At 44.9% G+C, this 21,601-nt stretch overlaps 1 protein-coding gene across 8 annotated transcripts in view; it reads right to left on the bottom strand.

Moving 5' to 3' along the window:
- The window catches only part of kif1ab (kinesin family member 1Ab), a 60,427-nt gene that overhangs the window by 16,230 nt on the left and 22,596 nt on the right, over nt 1-21,601 (bottom strand). For all 8 annotated transcript variants that reach the window (XR_013788375.1, XM_079488596.1, XM_079488595.1 and 5 more), the window contains exons 18-32: nt 21,346-21,452; nt 20,846-20,929; nt 19,673-19,853; nt 18,373-18,445; nt 16,622-16,712; nt 15,424-15,572; nt 14,017-14,195; nt 13,275-13,412; nt 5,148-5,266; nt 3,807-3,892; nt 3,214-3,346; nt 2,496-2,685; nt 1,693-1,783; nt 340-458; nt 185-240 (exon numbers count right to left, since the gene is read on the bottom strand). Coding sequence is in view for 7 of the 8 variants with exons in the window: in XM_079488596.1 (XP_079344722.1) it covers nt 185-240; nt 340-458; nt 1,693-1,783; nt 2,496-2,685; nt 3,214-3,346; nt 3,807-3,892; nt 5,148-5,266; nt 13,275-13,412; nt 14,017-14,195; nt 15,424-15,572; nt 16,622-16,712; nt 18,373-18,445; nt 19,673-19,853; nt 20,846-20,929; nt 21,346-21,452 (1,796 nt within the window). In the remaining variant the exon portion in view is untranslated. The remainder of the gene's footprint in view (nt 1-184; nt 241-339; nt 459-1,692; nt 1,784-2,495; nt 2,686-3,213; nt 3,347-3,806; nt 3,893-5,147; nt 5,267-13,274; nt 13,413-14,016; nt 14,196-15,423; nt 15,573-16,621; nt 16,713-18,372; nt 18,446-19,672; nt 19,854-20,845; nt 20,930-21,345; nt 21,453-21,601) is intronic.

The raw sequence follows: 21,601 nt of genomic DNA, 5'->3' as shown, positions 1-21,601 counted from the left end.
AATGCCCAGAATGGGTTAAAGTACGGAACAGAATACGGTGATATGCAGTAATAACACAGTGTTCCTTGGGTTCCTGGAAACACACGTAAGAATAAAAATCTATCAATATTATGAATACAAGAATATTATATGCAGTTATTGCAGTATCTACTTGCAGGTGAGTCAAGAGCGACCGGTGGCTCACCTGGCTTGGACAAGGGCATCACCCTGGGAAAATGTCTCCTGGAAGGCCTCAACGGACTACAGGGAGACAAAAAAGATATTGTAAAATATTCCTTAAAATGTTATTTTTTTGGCCATAATGAGTAATGAGAGGAGATGGGGGTGGTCCTTCCTCACCTGATAAGGTCCTTGCAGAGGGGTGGGAAAGGCTGTTTCTGATAGTGGCCAAACACCTCGAAGACAATGGGCTGGGTCTTGATATACTCCACAAACGACTTGGTCACCTCCACAGTGATCTGAAACATATTTAAAGGTTGTTTTTTTAAAACAACTGTACCGATTTTTTTCAATATGAAATTTGATAGCACCACACACTACAGGATAATCGGAGCGGGGCAGAGCAAATATCAAACATTCTTGATGTTGATCGGGCCGATCCCGATCGCGCTTTGAGCGGCCCCGAGCAGATCGATTGAGTCGGGCACCCCCCGAGCGTCAAAAAATGCCCGATTATCGGCTAGTGTAAGGCCACCTTTAGGACCAGCTCATATACCATATTATTGTAATGGCTGTGGTAAGAATGGCCCAACAGCCATTATAGCCTTTTATATACAGTAGTCCTCAAAATAACATAACATATAACATAGTAATATAATGCAAGCGGCTAATGTATACATCATTGACCATATTCACACAGCAGCCATTTTGCTATTACTAATACACACATAGTAGTAGTAGCCTTGCCGAGCCATGAGGCCCACAGGGCAGGAGCCTATCTGCTGTTTCTGTAGCGTGAGGCACCCCCTGGACATGACGCTAGTATGTCGCAGGGACTTACCCCCTATCCAACCACTGATGCTGAGTGTCAAGCAGGGAGGCATTGGGTCCAATTTTTATAGTCTTTGGTATGTCCTCCCAGTCTCAGGGCGGACACTCTAACCACAAGGCCACGGAGCTGCTATTACTAATACACACATAGTAGTAGTACTGGCTAATCCTTTTTCAATGCGCTGGGCTAGAACCCGTGGAGATTGATTGCTGGAGTGGAACGTACAGTAACACCTACCATTAGTATCCCAATACTTACCATTAGTTCCGCACGACTTAGTTGCCCAAGCCGTGCTACTAGTACTACTAACGCACTGAGTTGATCCCCGGATGAAATCAAGGACCTTGTGGTCCAAAGGCGAGTGCTCTACCGTCTGAGCTACCCAGACACATGATTACATACTCGTGAGGGAGTAAATTAAGTAGGAAGGGGCTACAGAGTAAGACTTAACCCATTCTGGGCGGGAACCCCTTTTGGTGTTTTAAGCATTATGTTATACTTTAGCTATTGAAAAATAGCAGATCTACAAGCTCATAGCGCGCCACCGAGTGGCGCGCTACGAGCTTGTAGGTCTGCTATTTTTGAAGAATCGTGAAAATGAGGCACAAATCTAAGTAAGAGCAAAATGGCCACCGTGTTAATATGGTCAATTGTATGATGACAGGACTCAAAATAAATGTTTTGACTGCATTTAGTCTTACGTTCTGTACGTGGTAGAAGCCGAGAGGTGGACCTCTGCCTGTGTTCTTCAACGGTTCGGTGGAGAACGCCTCATCGTGGCGGTGGATGAAACTATAAGACAAGTAAAGCCATCACAGTCATGATGATGTCCAACCATTTTGTCTCATTCACAACATCCATGATGTCAGTGATATTATGCTACCACCTCAGTACAACTTCCGAATTGCAACTAGAAATATTTCATTCGATAGAGAGAAAGCTGTATGCTGTATGCTTTGACATATTTTACTCAAATGCTAATCATCTCAGACTTCTGTATCCCATCATGCCTCTACCTCTACACAGTAGTGTAAGCTCTCTTAGACACAGAATGGTGATAATACTCAGTTTATAGATGAGTCATTTCTTTACGGCATATATTTTTGGCTCATGTTGGTTTGAAATATTAACAGATATGGTATGTAAGAAGAAAACCCATTCTCATTTCTGTTTCTGGCTGCCACAATAGAACAAGGACGATTCTCCACAACTAATTAAGAATCGAAATGTAATGCGGCTAGGTTACACACTGTTGTGTTTGCCATCTGGATTTAAGACTAAAATGATGCAGTTATCTATGACTATCTATGACATATATTGTAACTCCAAATTTGGGCATTATTTCAGTCCAAAATGTGGCTCTAATCAGTCCACTGGTTTGTGAGATTAGCCCCGGACACACAGACAGACACAGACAGACACACACTCATAAACTGACACACAGAGCCTTCTATCTAGACGGCCTCTGAGGAACCACAGCGTAAAGAAAAAGGTGTTCACTCACTTGAACTGGCAGAAGATGTCAGCGTACTCTGCCGAGATGCTAGAAGCCTGCAGGACGGTGACTCTGAAGGTGAATGTGCTGCCAACCCTCAGGTGGGAGAGAACCTTGTCCTGTGACAGTGACAGGTCCAGGGGCAGGTCCAGACCCATACCCAGACCCTTCAGTGGGCTGTTTGGAGCCTCTGGGGTGGCTGCATGACCCACACAGGAAGGGAAACATTAAAAAATACAAAATGAGGTACAGACACTCACTCATTCACTCAGATACAGACAGACAGAGAATCATTTTAACCCAAGACCTGAGACCAGATTCTAGAAAATGTCGGTGATTCTCAAAATATTTCATGTCAAGGACCCCAAAAATTATATGTAATTGGACCCCCATCTGAAAATATGTTGTTCCAGGGACTCCACAGAACCAAAGATATGAGTTAAAAAACGTTTGCTGTGAAAGCATATAATGTTCAAAGATTTGCACACATTTTCACGATTTTTCAAAAATAGCAGATCTACAAGCTCGTATCGCGGCACTCGGGTGCCGGACTATGAGCTTGTAGATCTGCTATTTTTCAGCAGCTAATAACGTTTAAAATAATGGTTAATGTAGTCAAAAGCTAAGGCGACACAAACGAGTCCTCAATCAACACACGGGGAGATGCTAGCCACTAGCTAGAAAGAAAGAATGCAACTTAAAACGTTCATGACGACTCCCCCCGCACCTGCACAGTTGTTGTTGTTGACCTCATCAGCGGAATCGGAGCTCTGTCCTTCCCCCTCCACGATACGCAATTCCTCATTGGACGTGTTGGAATGAGACATAACGGCGGCAGGACACGACTCCTGTCGCTGAAACTAGAGCGAGAGAGAAACACATCATATCATATCTCAGATCATAGAGTAATAAAAGGATAGAGACTGAACCGAAGCGATAGCAGCCCCCCCCCCCCCCCCCCCCCCCACGCTAATCATGTCAGTGGAAGTTGCTCAGTGGCGTTTTGAAGCACCCGGAAGAACCGTCTACTTCCGCATTTGACCACCACATTTTGGTGGTCAAATGCGGAAGTGCAACCGAGCGCTCAATGTTAAAGCCCAGCTTGCACGGGATTTCCCGGTCATGAATCCACTGGTCTGCCTGCAGTTCACGCTCCAACCACTAGGGCCGAGTGCTTCAACGCCGGAGGGCCTCACTGGGGGCTTGATTCAGATCCCAGGGGAATATTGTGCTTATTAGCATCAACACGAAAGTTCAGTCCCCCCAAAAATGTGTGAGACTATCAGGAGATTCAGGACATGATGAATGGTCATGCAGTACCTTTTCAAATTGTTGGTCTTCAAAGGAGATCTTGGCCGTGCCTGACTGCCTCACACCAGAGCCATAGTCTGGAGCCTCCTCATCAGCTGGAGTGACAGAGAGACGTGATATTTATTTATGGCTTAATGCAAAAGAGATCAATGCCCCCTTTCCAAATGCACTCCCAGCCACGCGTCAACAGACAACAGACAACCCTTTACAAGTACCAAATTGTTATCACATTTTTCAGCGGAGCAGAAGAGTTACAGTACCTTTCCAAACACATCAAGCTTCTGTTTTTTGACAATAATTGTCCTTTACAAATCTTGTCTCTAATACCTTTTTCATATTCTTAACATGAAGTATTATCACAAGGAGGTGAAAGATAATTACGTAAATATAAGATGTTACATTCTATTTCCATACTTCCTATTTCCAAATATCAACAAAAGTGAACCACTCATTCTTAACCCATTTTGACCTGAGATCAGATTCTAAAAATGTCTTCTACATCCTGACAGTTTTCTGAAAAAGCTATGTTTCTATGTCAGTCGTTCTTCGATTTTTCAAAAATAGCAGACCTACAAGCTCGTAGCGCACCACTCCGTGGCGCGCTATGAGCTTGTAGATCTGCTATTTTTCAATAGCTAAAGCATAACATAATGCTAACACCAAAAGGGGTTCCCGCCCAAAATGGGTTCAAGGTACCAAACTGGGATGTGCCTGTCGTCAAATACAATAATACTGCACTCGCAAACTTAGCCTTTCATGTGATGTATCACATTATTTAAAGTGTGCACTTTAATTAAATCATGCAGATTGTTGTTTGTATCTGCAGTCTGCACTTTGGAGTTGAGTGCAATGTTTATTTTATTGGGCCTGTCTTTTTAAACATTAACAAATATTAAACATTAAACGCCAGTGCTACACACATACAACAGCCAAAGGAGCATTTGTGTTTTTTATTCTCCAGGTGACTGTCCAGGTGACTCAACATTGAAGAAAGTATATTTTTCACCTAAAAACAGACATTTTAACAACGTATGAGAATATATTACTATTTGGAAAGACGGTAGGATGTCCGCACACCGTTTCTTAAGCTCCCAGTACGTTTATTTTGAAGAATAATCAACGTTTCTAACTTTCTACCCTTCCGGGTCTTTGTCAGGAAACTATAGTAGTAAACGTTGGGAGCTTAAGAAACAGTGTGCAGACATCCTACCTTCTTTCTGTATACGTATATGTTTTGTTCAGCACGTCCGTCAAATCCTTCTGGACATGTGCGGTGCTTCCCTTTTGGACTTTATCAATACATTACTATTTCACATCAACAATCCCCAAAAGTCATGTTATGTTCTGTACCTGAGATGGCTTGTACGGCCACTCTGAGGAAGCCCTTCACCTCTCCCTTCTCACTGACGATGGCCACTCTGTGAACCAGCGGCACGGGGTACAGCAGGTTACTCAGGTACACAAACGCCCTGGAGGAAGGACGTAAGAGTTTTATTATTATTCATTCAACTTTTAAAAGCAAGGCAAGGGGCGACAAAGTTGAGGTGAAATGGGCTTGCGGGCTCTATCACGCATACACGCCATTTTGGAAAGAACTTATAGAGAGTATGCGCATGCTTAAAATGAATGGCACATCGAGTGGCAAATCGAGTGGCAAAGCAACAGGCAAAGTGAGTTTAACATTGTTTAATGTTGTTTAATGCAATCAGATATGACTTTTCTGTGTGGATGTATGGGCTGTCAAGGCCAGAAAGAAGTTTTTTGCCACTCAGTAGGCGTTCCTGCATAACTTCCTGGTTTGATGATGATGTCACGCGCATACCCTCTATTGGGCCACTTCCCTACTTCCCTTCTCAGGTGTTACAGATGATACTAATGAAGGCTCTGTTGTTCCATTCTGGTCAAACAGCAGGGTGCTGCTACTGTGCATGTTGGCTCACTGGGAAACACACTGCTACACCCAGTGGGTTTCAAATGGCCCTGCGTACGGGTGTGTAACTCTGAGAGTGTACAAATGGAATCCATTTGTGGTTCCATTTGTACACTCTCAGAGTTATGGGGGTCCTTAAAATTAAAAGGTTTGAGAACCACTGCACACTAAATGGAACCAAGTAGCGGCCTGGAAGTAGGAAGGAGTTATTCTGTGTGCTTATAGCCCATTAGCGTTAACTTTTGTATTGGTTAATATTTTAAAGGCATGGCAATATAGGCCTTGTCAGTTCAAGCGCAACCTTTTGGTTTTTTTTTTATTCTATTCAATATGGTAGGGTGGAAGTAGCCTAGGATCAACTTTTGTTGCAGTTTTCCCTCAAAATGATTCCCCTCGACCACCAGATTCAATTAGTAATTTGATGAATTTGAGTGAAGTAGGATATTTCTTGGAATACCTTGTTTCATATATCTATTTTTTGAGTGGTGTAAACCACTCCAACAACTGGCTTTGTACCCGTGTCTGTCCGTACCAAAAAACCTGTGTGAACTGAGTGGTGTAAGGTCTTACTGATCAGCTGTGGTCTGACGTAATGTCTGACGTAATGAAATCACACCCGTGTGAACTGGGTGACCATAGCAACCATTCTCATTTTTTGGTACGAACAGACAGACAGACAAACAGACACATAAACTAACAAAGCCAGTTGCTATGGTTAGTATGTGACGTCACTATATAAGACCTTACACCACTCAGTTCACACGGGTGTGATTTTTTTATGTGTGACTGGTGAGACGAGATTTGATTTGGCATTCATGTGGAGCAGGGGTGCCCAAAAGGTAGATCGTGATCTACCAGTAGATCACAAAGGCTGTGCAGGACTGCAGGTAGATCACATGATGCCCCTAAAAATATATAATTTAAATTTTAAATAGGCATCTGCCACTTGAATTAAGGCGACTTGACTTTTGACATCAAAAAGTGCCTGTCAGCTCAAACTCACAATGCAATATCTTCTATGTTTTCAAAAGTGTTGCGCACAAACCTCAGTAGCATTACAAAGTTATACACTGACACCACGCTAGACAGGAACGCCCAAAAACGTCACATCCGGTTTTAGCCTGGGGTAAGAATTTGATATGGCTGCCAATGCAACTTGGTCCAATCCTTAATCACATACGGACAAACATCTATGCCGATGCTATCTAACTTGCGGAGGTAGCGTGCCTTGTCCACGGGCAACAGATCTTTCAACGTATGGCATTGCAAATACGTTTGATAATCGCTACTCTGCTCAATATTGTTTTTAAAATGCCGCAAATTGCATTGCAGTAAACGAGAGCAAATCACAACTTCTCCCGGGGGTGGGCAGAGTCACAGTTTGAGGCGCTGATTACGCGCCGTGGTGTCAGTGTATATACAGTAGGCCTACTAAAAAAAAAAACCAATTCCATTTCCACCCTTCTATTATATGTGACATCAACGCCAATATTCCAAAGGTACTTTTAAAAGAAAAACTATTTTCAGCAAGATATACATTTTTTGGGTGGGTAGATCTCGTTTAGCTGGGCATTTTGAAGGTAGCTCTCAAGTCAAAAAAGTGCGCCGACCAGAAATCACTTTCTAGAATTCTAGAGCAGGCGGATCACACTGGTCAGTTGGGAAGGATAACCTAGCTAAACTACTCGCTGTGTGGAGAACCTGTTACACTTGGAATAACACATCTGAGGATTGGTGGTCTAGTCCTCGCTAATCTCTCAAGAGTCAAGACACATTCTGCTAACAGCCGAATCTATACTGTTGTTGTTAGTAGGAATAGATGCATAAAGTGAATAGCAAATCCAGTGGCAAAGTGAGTGGAAAAAGACCTGAGGCCGATTCTACAAAATGTCTTCTAAAATCCTGACAGTTCTCTGAAAAACCCTATGTTTCTATGTCAGTGGTGCTCAACCTTATTCATGTCAAAGAGCCCCAGAATGATCTGTATTTGGCTGCGGACCACAATCTCAAATTATGTTGTTCCAGGGAGGGACCCCTCCCAGAAGCAAAGATTTGAGTTAAAAATGTTCGCTCTGAAAGAATATATATTCCAAATTTGCGCCACATTTTCACGTTTTTTCAAAAATACAAGCTTGTAGCGTGGCACTCGGTGCCGCGCTACGAGCTTGTAGATCTGCTATTTTTCAATAGCTAAAGTATAACATAATGCTTAGAACACCAAAAGGGGTTCCCGCCCAAAATGGGTTAATATCATTTAATGCAATCAGTTGGACTTTTCTGTTTGGATGTATGGGCTATCATGGCCATACATATTTTTTTGCCACTCAGTAGGCGTTCCCGCATATCTTCATGTCTATTTGTTCCTGCACAAATAGACATCGTCAGACAGGCATTCCAATGGGCTGTCTTGTGTTTGATGTCAGAACAGAGGTCTGGTCAGCCCATATAATGTGACTGCAGACTCCCAACTTTGTTAAGAGTGTGTTTTCTTTGAGCGTTGGGGCAGCCAGCGAGAGACAGGGAAACAGCACAGGGTTTGTCTTCCGGACAGAACGGATGTCCATTTACTCAGAAAATGTGTAGCAGAAGTGACGGTGAACCAGCACTCCTGGAAGGAGTGAGGTCAAAGCCTTCCCAGGCCCCGGCCTCCTGTTCCGAGTGTCCGTACGCCTTCATGTGTCAGGACTTCCTCCATGAACACACGAAGACGAGCCACAACGACCTCTACTGCCCGACGAGGAACGGCGGACGGGTCACGTCGACAGCCTGTCAGCCAATAACAATGTCCGTAAACAGCCAGAAACAACAAGGAGCCTGCACGGATGAACTCGGATCCTCCGACAACCGTCGACCGTTTACCGAGACTTTAACTCAAACGGGAGCAATGAAGACATATCGTCCGAAATACACAAGGCCGAAACCTTACGCCTGTCAACAGTGCGATAAGACCTTCAGGGATATTAGCAGTCTGAAGAGACACCGGCGTATCCACACCGGAGAAAGACCGTTCTACTGCAACCAGTGTGGCAGGACTTTCGGTCAGACGGGTCCCCTCAGGAGACACCAGCTCGTCCACACCGGAGAGAAAGCGTTCCCCTGCAGGCACTGTGACAAGAGTTTCTATACCGTACCCGAGGCGCGCATCCACCTGCGCGTCCACTCCGGGGAACGACCCTACCGCTGCGCACAGTGTGCCAAGACTTTCAGTCAGGTGGGCCACCTGAAGTCACACCAACGCATCCACACCGGAGAAAGGCCCTTCCACTGTAAACAATGTCAAAGGGCCTTCACCGAGCTGGGGCATCTGAAGAGGCATCTGCGCGTTCACACCGGGGAGCGACCCCACCGCTGCAAACAGTGTGCCAAGACTTTCAGTCAGGTGGGCCACCTGAAGTCACACCAACGCATCCACACCGGAGAAAGGCCCTTCCACTGTAAACAATGTCAAAGGGCCTTCACCGAGCTGGGGCATCTGAAGAGGCATCTGCGCGTTCACACCGGGGAACGACCCTACCGCTGCGCACAGTGTGCCAAGACTTTCAGTCAGGTGGGCCACCTGAAGTCACACCAACGCATCCACACCGGAGAAAGGCCCTTCCACTGTAAACAATGTCAAAGGGCCTTCACCGAGCTGGGGCATCTGAAGAGGCATCTGCGCGTTCACACCGGGGAGCGACCCCACCGCTGCAAACAGTGTGACAAGAGTTTCACTCGTTTAGGTCACCTGGAGAGACACCAGCGTGTCCACACCATAGAGTAATAAAAGCATAGAGACCGAACCGGAGCGATAGCCCCCCCCCCCCCCCCCCCCCCCCCCCCCCGCTATTCATGTCAGTGGAAGTTGCTCAGTGGCGTTTTGAAGCACCCGGAAGAACCGTCTACTTCCGCATTTGACCACCACATTTTGGTGGTCAAATGCGGAAGTGCAACCGAGCGCTCAATGTTAAAGCCCAGCTGCACGGGGTTTCCCGGTTATGAATACCACGGGTCCGCCTGCAGTTCACACTCCAACCACTAGGGCCGAGTGCTTCAACGCTGGAGAGCCTCACTGGGGGCTTGGTTCACACTGGAGAAACACCTTCAATTCCACTGTGAACAGGTGTGACGGGGCCTTCAATGATTCAAGGTCAGTGATTCTCGACCTGTGGTACGTGTACGGCACCACTGGTGGTACTTGAGCCCCTCCCCCCCCTCTGGTGGTACACAGAGGAGTCACCCCCCAAAAAAGGAGACAAAATACAAAAGGGGAATGAAATATTTATATTACTACATTTATATTACTTCTTCTGACCAAGCAATTGGTTGAAATAGGCTATCCAGCGCCGTGCTGAAATGAGCATGACAATGATGACAGCAACACCTAGCCGTTAATAGAAGATTTGAGAACGGATTAATCACATTAGAAATATCATATTAGCACAGTTGTGCCGATTAGTGATTAGACCGAGTTTTGTAAGAGCAGCAGCATTATTGGCTTATAGGAATGGAACAAAAAAATAAAACATTCAAGGAATAAATTAAAATCCCCTCCTGTGTTAACTGTGCATAGCTGAATAGGCAGGTCTACACTCCTGTATTTGGTGCAAACCACTCCAACAACTGGCTTTGTACCTGTGTACCCGTGTTTGTACCAAAAAAACGAGCATGGTTGCTATGGTTAGTGCGTGACGTCAGACCACAGCTGATCAGGCTATATAAGACCTTGCACCACTCAGTTCACACGGGTGTGATTTTTTAACAGTTATCAGTTATTATGGTCAAGAGCACAGCTATTTTCTGAGGTGGTAACTTTGGTATAAAATGTTTGAGAACGACTGAGTTAGGTCATCTGAGGAGACACCAACGTATAAGCCATTTAGGCCTGACGTCGAAATAAAACAAAAAGTCTTCTGAAAGAATATATATTCAAAGATTTGTGCCGCATTTTCACGATTTTTCAAAAATAGCAGACCTACAAGCTTGTAGCGCGCCACTTGGTGGTGCGCTATGAGCTTGTAGATCTGCTATTTTTCAATAGCTACAGTATAACATAATGCTTAGTTAAAACACCAAAAGGGGGCCTGGGCCATGGCTCATTGGTCCAGGCACCTTGGCTGGTAATCCAGTGTGCCGCGGGTTCGACTCCCGATCCCGACGGCCTTTACTGCATGTCTTCCCCCCCATCTCTCTCCCCATTTCCTGTCAGCCTACTGTCTGTCCCTCCATAAAAAATATAAAATAAAGGCGAAAAACACCAAAAGGGGTTCCCGTTCGGAATGGGATAAGCACACTGGAGAGCAACGTTCCAGTGTGACAAACCGACGACGACGATTGAGCCTACGACACACACAGTATGGCAGCCTCCTAGTACCTCCCCCTTCACATTGAGCCTACGACACACACAGTATGGCAGCCTCCTAGTACCTCCCCCTTCACATTGAGCCTACGACACACACAGTATGGCAGCCTCCTAGTACCTCCCCCTTCACATTGAGCCTACGACACACACAGTATGGCAGCCTCCTAGTACCTCCCCCTTCACATTGAGCCTACGACACACACAGTATGGCAGCCTCCTAGTACCTCCCCCTTCACATTGAGCCTACGACACACACAGTATGGCAGCCTCCTAGTACCTCCCCCTTCACATTGAGCCTACGACACACACAGTATGGCAGCCTCCTAGTACCTCCCCCTTCACATTGAGCCTACGACACACAGTATGGCAGCCTCCTAGTACCTCCCCCTTCACATTCAATAGATCCCGTGATATTTCGTGGCCAGATGTTTGTTCCTGGGGGTCTAGTAGACTACAGTAAATAATAGTAAAGAAATCGGCGTAAAATTCAGTAAAACAAAATCCCACCCGTGTGAAGTGAGTGAGGGGCGCTCTTACCATCACACATCCTCTTACATCATCTCAATCCGTCCAATCACAATTGGACGGAATGAGATGTTCAATGTTTGTGCTTACTTACACACATTTGTCTTCAATGCTTGCGTTTATACAAACACGGAAAGCTGGGCATAGGAGGGGCTAGCGCCCTTCAAAAAGGAGGTGGTGCTGGCGCCTCCAATGCATGGCTTTCCGAAATTACTGTTGTTTGTTGAGACCCAAATTATAAATTTCCCGCCCCAGTCTATGGACTTTAATGTTTGTTTAGGGTAAATTACGATGTAATTCGTGCCACCGAAGTCTATGGACTTTAATGTTTATTTAGGGTAACTAATCAGAAACGTCATCTCGCTGATAGAACTACATCTTGTAATAATAAATGTATTTCATTTTTCACAGAACATCAACAACATGCCCCCAAAAATCTGGGCGCCCCTCATTTCATAAGTGTTTTCTGTCTGTCTGTCTGTCTGTCTGTCTGTCTGTCTGTCTGTCTGTCTGTCTGTCTGTCTGTCTGTCTGTCTACATAAAATGCTATATAAGTCTACATAAAATGCTATATAAGTCTACATAAAATACTATAAGTCTACATAAAATGCTATATAAGTCTACATAAAATACTATAAGTCTACATAAAATGCTATATAAGTCTACATAAAATACTATAAGTCTACATAAAATGCTACAGTATCTAAGTTACATAAGTTGAGCCTTTGCATACGCCTGTAAGGTCGTCGGGGCTAGGGCAAGTGCTACGTCCCAAATGAGAAGAGTTTGGGATGTGTGGAGCGTTGTCCCGGCGTTTTTAGTGAAGGTACTTCCAGCTACAATAGTCAAGTTTTGACATGACTGTTGTCTGGATAAGGAGCTGGGCTGACTCCTGGGTGAGGAACGGTCTAATTCCTCGTAATTATTAGGGGTCAAGCCCGAAGGGGCGAAGAAGACCCCTTATTGTTTTTGTTATGATTCTACCATTTCTCACAGTTTTGGCAGTTCTGTGCAGTCGTTTTCCACGAAATTCGGCAATATGGTAGAGGGTTGTGAGAATCGCCCAAGAACTGAAGCTCACAGTCATTCGTCAAAGGACCTCTGACCTTTAGATCTCCAATGAATTAATTATATGATCCGCTCTATCCACGCTTGACGTCCAAAAAGCGACGTCAAAGATTTCCGTAGCCCGGTTAACCACTCGCACTTGAAATCGCATTTCCATTCATTTGTGTGGAGTCTGGACCCCGCTAATGCAACCCTTCAGCCAATCAGCGTAACAAAAAAGTGACGTCATCTCCAGTCTCCAATCAGCTATTTAAAGCGATCATTTGTTAATTGAGTGGTCTTCTTTCTCTCAAGTGTTTATATGCTTTTTGAGCCCACCTTTGTGTTGTTTGTGTGTACCAAATTTGAGATGATTTTATTGGCCAGCTTTGTGTGTACCAAATTTGAGATGATTTGGATTGGCCAGCTTTGCGTGTACCAAATTTGAGATGATTTGGATTGGCTGAGCACGGAATGTGATGTATACAGTATGATGATGTATGACGATATAAGAGCGCCCCTCCCTCACCTCACACGAGTATGATATTTTTTGCCTTGACCCCGTCATATCGCTGCTTGCAGCTATATTTATTTATTTTCCATCTGGGTTCCCCAGATTGAGTAATTAAGCACTGACCTCCCGACCAGGCGGAACCATGGGAAGCGGTCGTAGAAGGGGTCTCCTCCTGTCATGGCGTGGTCACAGTCCTCCACCGCACTGCTGGGGACCTCCGCTGCACGGTCGTACATCTCCCTCATCAGGTCCAGCCTCTGCCTGCAAGGGGGGACAGAATATTGAAGAGCAGTGTCAGGGGATGGACATCAAAATTTAACAGTTTAGAGATATATCTCTGCTTTAACCTATCAAACACACACGCAATATTATTAACTCCTTTCCTGCCGCCACTAGATGGTGCTGTTGGCTCAAAGCACCATGGTTTGCGAGCCGCACGGCCCTATCTTGAAGCGACACCAGCGGGATTTGAGTACTTCCGGTAACATGGAATCATTTCCCGGGGCAGAGGGATCCGCATGTAATTCCGACGCTCCCGTGCTTGCGGTTATGGTTGGTTAGGGTTTGAGGTAGGTTGTCGTTTGACTAGTCTGAACTAAGTACTGCACCCCACGGCGGATACTATCGTTTTCAACTTTTCATCATTTTTTTTGTTGACCTCCAAAAACATGGAAGCTTTGTATGATCACCTCAATCTGAGCTCAATTCCAATACAAAAAGAAACATTTGGATCGCCGCTATAGCTCTGGGCTGGATGAAGGAAAATAATCAATGACGTCACCAACGCGGAAGCGAAGCGTTGCCTGGCGACAATGATGCCAATTAAGAGCCGGTTAAAAGAGGCTAATTGCCAATTGGTTTGTACCTGAGTTTCTCCAGAGTCCAGTAATGGGTGGCTCCGTTCTTCTGGTCCTGAACCTCCACAGCGACGATGGTCCTGGGGAACGGTCGTCTCTCTCTCTCCTTGGCTACGCTGGGAGGCAGCAGGTCCGGAGGCAGCGGGGAGTACAGGGTGTCTGTTAGCAGAACAAACTGGAACTGGACCTGCAGAAATGACATGAGAAGAACACAGTGGGAATTAGAACTGCACTCTGTCGAGTGCCTACTTACTTGTTGCACACAAGTAGGCCATGAATGGCCTACTAGTGCGCAAGCAGAGCGCGCAAGTACTGTCGACCGCTACAAACTTTCAAATCTCAGCTTCTCTTTGAAAGAACGATTGAAATATTGAATTATTAGGTTTAGCCATTTGCTACGTACCTACTTTTTGCACGTAAAAAAGTAGTATTATGAAGTATATCGTAATAAAGATGTGGATTAAAGGACCCAATGCCTTCGATGGTGACGTATATCTCGATCAGTGTCGGGTGGATTAAAGGAAATGCCTCTATGTATATGTATATGTAATTTGTAAGTTGATTAGCGGTATACTGTGGTTACTTTTGATGCGTATGCACCGTCCCAGCATATGACGTCAGGGTATAACTGATATAGCTAGCTCTCAATGATGACTAGCTCTCAATGATGACGTAATAAAGATGTGGATTAAAGGTCCCAATGCCAGAGTGTAATTGGTTTTCGATGGTGACGTAATGACGATATGTTTTAGTGTCGGGAGGATTAGAGGTAATGTTCCTATGTATACATGTATGTAGTCTGGCACCACTGCCGTATCAGGCACAAGTAGTCATTACGTAATTTGCTGGGACGGTGCATACGCATCAACGGGCGAAACTAGTACTTGCGCAAGTAATTAGTGGATAGCAAGAGAACCCTTGATAATGTCTCTGGCATCACTAATGTGATGTCTAGAGCAGACCAACTGGTTTCATGAAGATTCTGCTGACTCAGACACTCAATGCAAGAGCTGCGATGTCCTTGACCCAGTTACTTAATACTGACTGGCCATTTCACAATCATCCTGGATGGAAAACAACTTTACAGTGTGCCAGCAGCGATGCATTGAGAAAACCCTGGATATGCCAATATCGCAAAGCATGAGAATAGAAGCAGCATTTAACAGCCCAGAACGATACTGTACATAAAAGAAAAAAGATCACACCCGTGTGAACTGAGTGGTGCAGTGACGTCACACACTAACCATAGCAACCATGCTCACTGGTTGTGTGGCCCCACGTACAGGTACACACAGGTACACACATACATAGACACATACATAGACACATACATAGATACAGACAAAGCTGGTTGTTGGAGTGGTTTGCACCACTCAAAAATAAAATGAAGTGAAACCAAAGAAAGAAAGTCTTGCCTTCTTCTTGAGCTCTACGCTAATAGCGTTTGCTTCCTTGAGGAATATCGCGTTGCCCCACAGCAGGTCTCTGAGGGAGGTGAACTGGTAGAAACGCCATTTCCTGAACGCCCACAGAGCTAGCTCAGTCTCGCGCTTGGTCCACGGCACTGGGGGTGAAAACAATGCATGGTTTAATCCAAATCAAGTCTACCTTTGTAGCAGTACTCTTAAAACACAATTCCTGCCAGCATTAATTCATCCCTCGATTGCGTATTGCCATGGTTTAATCGTGTGTAACACTTACTTTGAAGAGCCAAATATCCGTAACCGAATGTTACAATGACAAACTGCTGTGTGTGGTGTCATGACCGGTTGTTATTGTCTCGCTCGGCAGTGGAAAAACCCGACCGCGAGTGTCAGCGCGCCTGCTACAGCCCGTTGAAAACCCTTGTTTTCACCAGAAACGGCCCCCTCAATGTCGTTTCTGAGTTACAGGCCTTAGAGTGCAGGGCTTAGAATTGAAGTGGATGCGCGCGCATCTTCAAAATGGCCGCGGCCAGCTGTCCCACTGGACTGTTGTGCTCATAGATATATATAAAGTTTATATATATCTATGGTTGTGCTAACGAACGGTAGCTAACGATTTGATCGTATTAAAACATGTATTAAAGAATACATCGCTGTTAAACCGGCTTTTCCGGGTGTGGCGCGGTAGGGTACTAATTTAACCCTACGCTTTCTATGTTCCTGGCAGGCTTCGTGCTTCAACATCCTGACACTCACAGTATTCAAACACAAACTCAACAATAGACAAACGCTAGTGTAAACGACTGTTGAATATAACAGTGTCGTGTACTGCAGGGGTTCTCAACCCGTGGGTCGCGACCCCTCGGGGGGTCGCCAAATTATTATTATTATTTATTTATTTTCACGATTTTTCAAAAATAGCAGACCTACAAGCTCGTAGCGCGCCACTCGGTGGCGCGCTACGAGCTTGTAGATCTGCTATTTTTCAATAGCTAAATTATAACATAATGCTTAAAACACCAAAAGGGGTTCCCGCCCAAAATGGGTTAAGGTTATTGTAGCAGTCAATTTATATTGGGGGGCGGGGTGGGGGTCCCGAGACATTGCCAAAGCATTTCCGGGGGTCCCCGGCCAAAAACGTTGAGAACCCCTGGTGTACTGTACATTATACAGGTCAGCTCAGTCTCACCTTCCTCCTCAGGCTCCTCCTCTTCCTCGGGGGACTCAAGGTAGCGAGAGTCCACTTGTCTCTGAAGGGCCTCCAGCTTACTCTCATAGTCCTGGAGGAGAACAGGGAGCCATGCAAGTCAACAGACAACAGTATACGCCTATCGCTGTCATGGTTTGCTCTTGTTTACATAAAGTATAGAGCACCGAAGTCTGACGTCACTTTCAGTAGAGGGCGCCAATACACAGGTTAATTTTTTTATTTGCAGTGAAATCTCCATAGGGCGACTTTAGGTCGCTTCATAAAGAACTGTGTTTGAAAAATAAACCGACCACCCCGGCCTTTCTGTCAGGGGAGTGCGTCGTTAATGATGTCCATTCATATTTGATACAGCCAGTTTCTGGAGAAAATGTAATTAATGTGGCCGCAAAAGCCTTGAAACTACATATGAATGCAGTAATCCTGGTCTCTAAACTGCCTCCCCCTGGCCAGCCGGGGCGCCTGATGGAGGGGAAAGGAACTGGTTGGAATAACGTGTTCCTTCCACGCGCTACGTCCAACCAGGGAAACTCCCCCCTGTCAGGTGTAAAGGAGCAACTTGGACACTCATGCATGAAGGAAGCATGAGTTCAAGTCCGTTGCTCTCCCCATGTCCAACATATATGGGGACTAGGTTGGCGGAGGGTGTGTAGCGCCCAGGATCACATTAGATAATTGACACAGGGGTGAAAAAATGGGTTACAAAATCGTGGGATAAAAATTATAGATTAAAAAAAGAAACTACATATGAAGGCAATGTCGCTGCTAATATACGTCACGCCCAGCTGTCAACACATTGCGTTCCTGAGATTCCTCGTTGACGTAAGCTCAGCTGGTGGTGACTCGACTCGTACTAACCACGAAACATTAAATATCAATGAAATAACAATAAAAATAAACGTAATTAACATTCAGTTTCTGTTGTGCGACGGGCAGATGCAGCCACCCGCCTACCCGGAAATGTAGTCTCTGGGTTGTTTGACTCGTTTCTAACGCTTATTTTGTTACTCTTTGGGTATATTTGTACATTTCCACCTTCAGTCGATGCTTCATATCCATATGAGTGAAAAGGCCGGGGGTGATCGGTTTATTTTTCAAACACAGTTCTTATATGAGGTGATCTAAAATCCCCCTATGGAGATTACAATGCAAATAAAAAGTACACGAACCTGGGGACTGACGCCCTCTACTGACAGTGACGTCAGGACTTCGGTGCTCTATAGAGTTTTTTGGTTTCACCAGAGCATCTCTGGAGTCACATATGTACAGTAGAAAATAATGTGACCATCTCTTTCAACTACAACAACCGTAACGGCTTAAATTGAGTCTGCTTCTGTTGTATGAACTCCCCAACACGCAGTGGCGTGCACAGACATTTAGAGGGGCAGGTGCTCAAGTGGAAAAAAGGGCACCTTGTGCAGCGCGTGGAACCGGCCGGTTGCCTTAATAGTGTGAGATTTATAGATTGTGGGGCCTAAATAATATATTAGAAGCTTTTTTTATCAAGAATTTATCAATGTTACCATGGTCCACATACTGTACAGTGTAACTGTACAAAATAAGGGAAAAAAGGGGGGAAAAAAAGTTTTTTTTTTTCTTCCAAAGGGCACATTGCCAAAAGGGCAGGGGGTGCTCTAGCACCCCCTAGTGTCTATCTGTGCACGCCACTGCCAACACGCATGCACGCACGCACACTATATACTGTATGCAGTACGATACAAAATGAATCTCACCAGTCTCTGTTGTTCCAGCAGATTGCTGGCCTCTTCCCTCTCTTTGCGGTACTGATCCTCCAGCTCCTGAAGCCTGCGAGGAATTCAAATGCTTTAAATAATTAATTTGACTCCGGTTTGATAACGAGCTGAGCTGCATAATCTCTGCAGTGAGTGATTCGCTATTTACACATTAACCCATTCTGACCTGAGATCAGATTCTAAAAAATGTCTTCTACATCCTGACGGTTTTCTGAAAAAGCTATGTTTCTATGTCAGTCGTTCTTCGATTTTTCAAAAATAGCAGACCTACAAGCTCGTATGGGCTTGTAGATCTGCTATTATAATATAATAATAATGCTAAGTCCCAAAATGGGTTAAATACAAGGCTCAATCAATCGACAAACCTACTGTAACTAACTAACTAACTAACTAACTAACTGTCTATTCTATATCCATTCAATGTGTGCTTGCCAGTTCATTGTGTATCTGTCCTCGTCAGAGGTCGTCGCCATGTTGTCTTGCGGTGGACATTTTTGTGAACATTCCATTTTTGCCACGGACACAAGAAATGAGTGGACAATAATATCAGCAGAAACATATGACCATAACCGGTCTGTAACATGTCTGTAACATCTCTGAGAGCGTACAAATGGAACCAAATAGACCCTGACGGCTCCATTTGGTTTCATTTCTTGCAAATAAAACATTTGAGAATCACCAGTACTAGTTGGACTGTGTCGTAGTAAATCAGTGTCATATTATATTCTGAAGAAAACCTTGAGACTAGGGCCTTTCTCTGCCCCACCTCTCTCCCATTGTGTTTTAGGATCCAAGATGGCCGCAGCACCAGGAGGGGGTGGGGCAGAGGTGAGCGGGTGGGGTCGACATAGAATAGAATAGAATAGACCTGACTTGTGTCTGAACACAGCTTTAATGGATGTGTTCTGCCCCCCCCCCCCCATCAAACAAAATGTTTGGTCAAACCATATGGGATTCCATTGGAAATGCATTGGAGTGGCCATTAAACACAGACACAAGACAAACGCAAGACAGGTGTCTTGAATTTGTGAACGCAGCCCAGTAAGGCCACCCCCTCCTGGTGCTGCGGCCATCTTGGATCCTAAAACACAGGGAGAGAGGTGGGGCCGAGAAAGGCCCTTGGTCTTACGATTTAAAAAAATCACATGCGTGCGACGTCAGGCCTAAATGGGTTAAGACAATGTTTGTGTTTGCACAAACCCTCAAAGCTGGACATAGGCGCCCCTCACAACAAGAACATTATAGTGGTGTGTACAAAAAGAAACACTGGTCCTCGTACCTCTGTTCCATCTCCTGTTTCATGTCGATACCCTGTTTCTCCAGAAGCTCTCTCTGGGCGAAGGCCCAGTCCACCGGCTCCATGGGGGTCTCGGCACACGGCGTCCTCTCCCGCTCCAGGCGGGCCTGCTCTGGGTCCGTGAAGCGGAACACGTGGCTCTTGCCCATGATAATGCGGTTCCCTGGGAAGAGGCAAGAGAGGCAGGGACGGACGTGCAGAGGACATGTTAGAGAGGCAGGGGCTTCCAGTAGTTTATTAATATTATTGTTTTTTTGTTTTTACTATTATTATAATAAGTTTAGCTAAATTCTTGTCTTGTCGTCTTTTGATTTGATTTGATTTTTGTGTCTACAGTATCTGTCTTTGTGAAAGTCTTGCTTATTACACTTTTTCATGTCCTTTTTGTAAACTTAAAATCTCCAATAAACAGATTGTGAAGGAAAAAAAAGAGAAGCAGGGGCTGAAATTCCCTGAAAGGGCACATTTGGCAAAACATTGCGAAGATAGCTGATCTACAAGCTCGCAAGGCGTCGCAGAGAGCTTGTAGATCAGCTATTATCAGGGTGCGATCGCACTCTCTTCAGCTACTTGAAGATGTGGCGTACCGCGTACCACATGGATTTCTACACAGTGGGCAAATTCTTTCAACGCAAAATGCTGTGTTTCAACTTCAGGAGAGTTGGTCAAAAGGCAATTCTCCTGAACTCTCCCTTCGGGTATGGCATGGAAAGGGGAGCATTTGTATTTCTTCCACCATAGTAAATGCTACATTCATGTACTGGAGGGGGCAGTTTTTTTTACAGACGGGTAAAAGGGCAGGGGCTGAAGCCCCCTTTGATGTCTATGTGTGCATGTGCCTGGTGAGAGGGAGAAGGGGGAAAGATCAATCTTCTTTTTGAGTGGTGCAAACCACTCCAACAACCAGCTTTGTCTGTATCTATGTGTCTATGTATGTGTGTACCTGTACGTGGCCCCACGTACATGTGAGCATGGTTGCTATGGTTAGTGTGTGACGTCACTGACTAGTTGCACTACTCAGTTCACACGGTGTGATTTTTTGGAAACAGAAGCACATGAGACCATATTAGAGGAATAGATATAGATTACACATGGGTGAAGATTGCACATTGTTTGTTTTCTGATTCTTTCCGTTTATTTCGTAATAAAACTTACCAGAGCGTAGAACAGTGGGGGTAGTCACTCGCTTTCCATTGACGTAAATCTCAGCTCCCTCACAGGGATCCAGAATAACATTTCCTATTGGAGAAATGGAGAGGCGGCGGCATTAGAAGTGACATGATAATGATGTCTAAAAAAAGTAAGTATGTATGTATGACTTAATCCATTGAGACCTGGAACGCATCCATGTCACGTTAGCGTTTAACCACATTAACCATTAACCCATTTTGGGGCGGGAACCCCTTTTGGTGTTTTAAACATTGTTATAATTTAGCTATTGAAAAATAGCAGATCTACAAGCTCATAGCGCGCCACCGAGTGGCGCGCTATGAACTTGTAGGTCTGCTATTTTTGAAAAATCGTTAAAATGTGCCTCAAATCTTTCCGAAAATTGTCATGATTTAGAAAAAAGAAAAAAAAACAATTCGACGTCAGGCCTGAATGGGTTAAACTAAAAGATACATTTATTTCCATGCATATAATATAGCCTTTACCTTCTCCCTGAGGGCCTGTAGTGCTGCTGAAGGTGCAGTGTTCATCTTCGATAAAATGGCCACTTAGGACAATGTCCTGTCTTGACTTAGCGTCGTCACGGCCAACTCTGGGGGGAAATAAATTAACCACTGTATCAGGTTAAGGCTATAAAAGATATCCTCATATAAAACTCCAAATACTGTTTGCCTAATAGACAAACTATTCAAATATAATGCACTTTTTACACATTATGTACAGAGAGAGAGAGAGAGTATA

The sequence above is a fragment of the Electrona antarctica genome (assembly GCF_951216825.1).
Source record: "Electrona antarctica genome assembly, chromosome: 19".
In the NCBI taxonomy this organism is placed as follows: Eukaryota; Metazoa; Chordata; class Actinopteri; order Myctophiformes; family Myctophidae; genus Electrona; species Electrona antarctica.
This window is presented reverse-complemented; position numbering and strand designations above follow the sequence as displayed.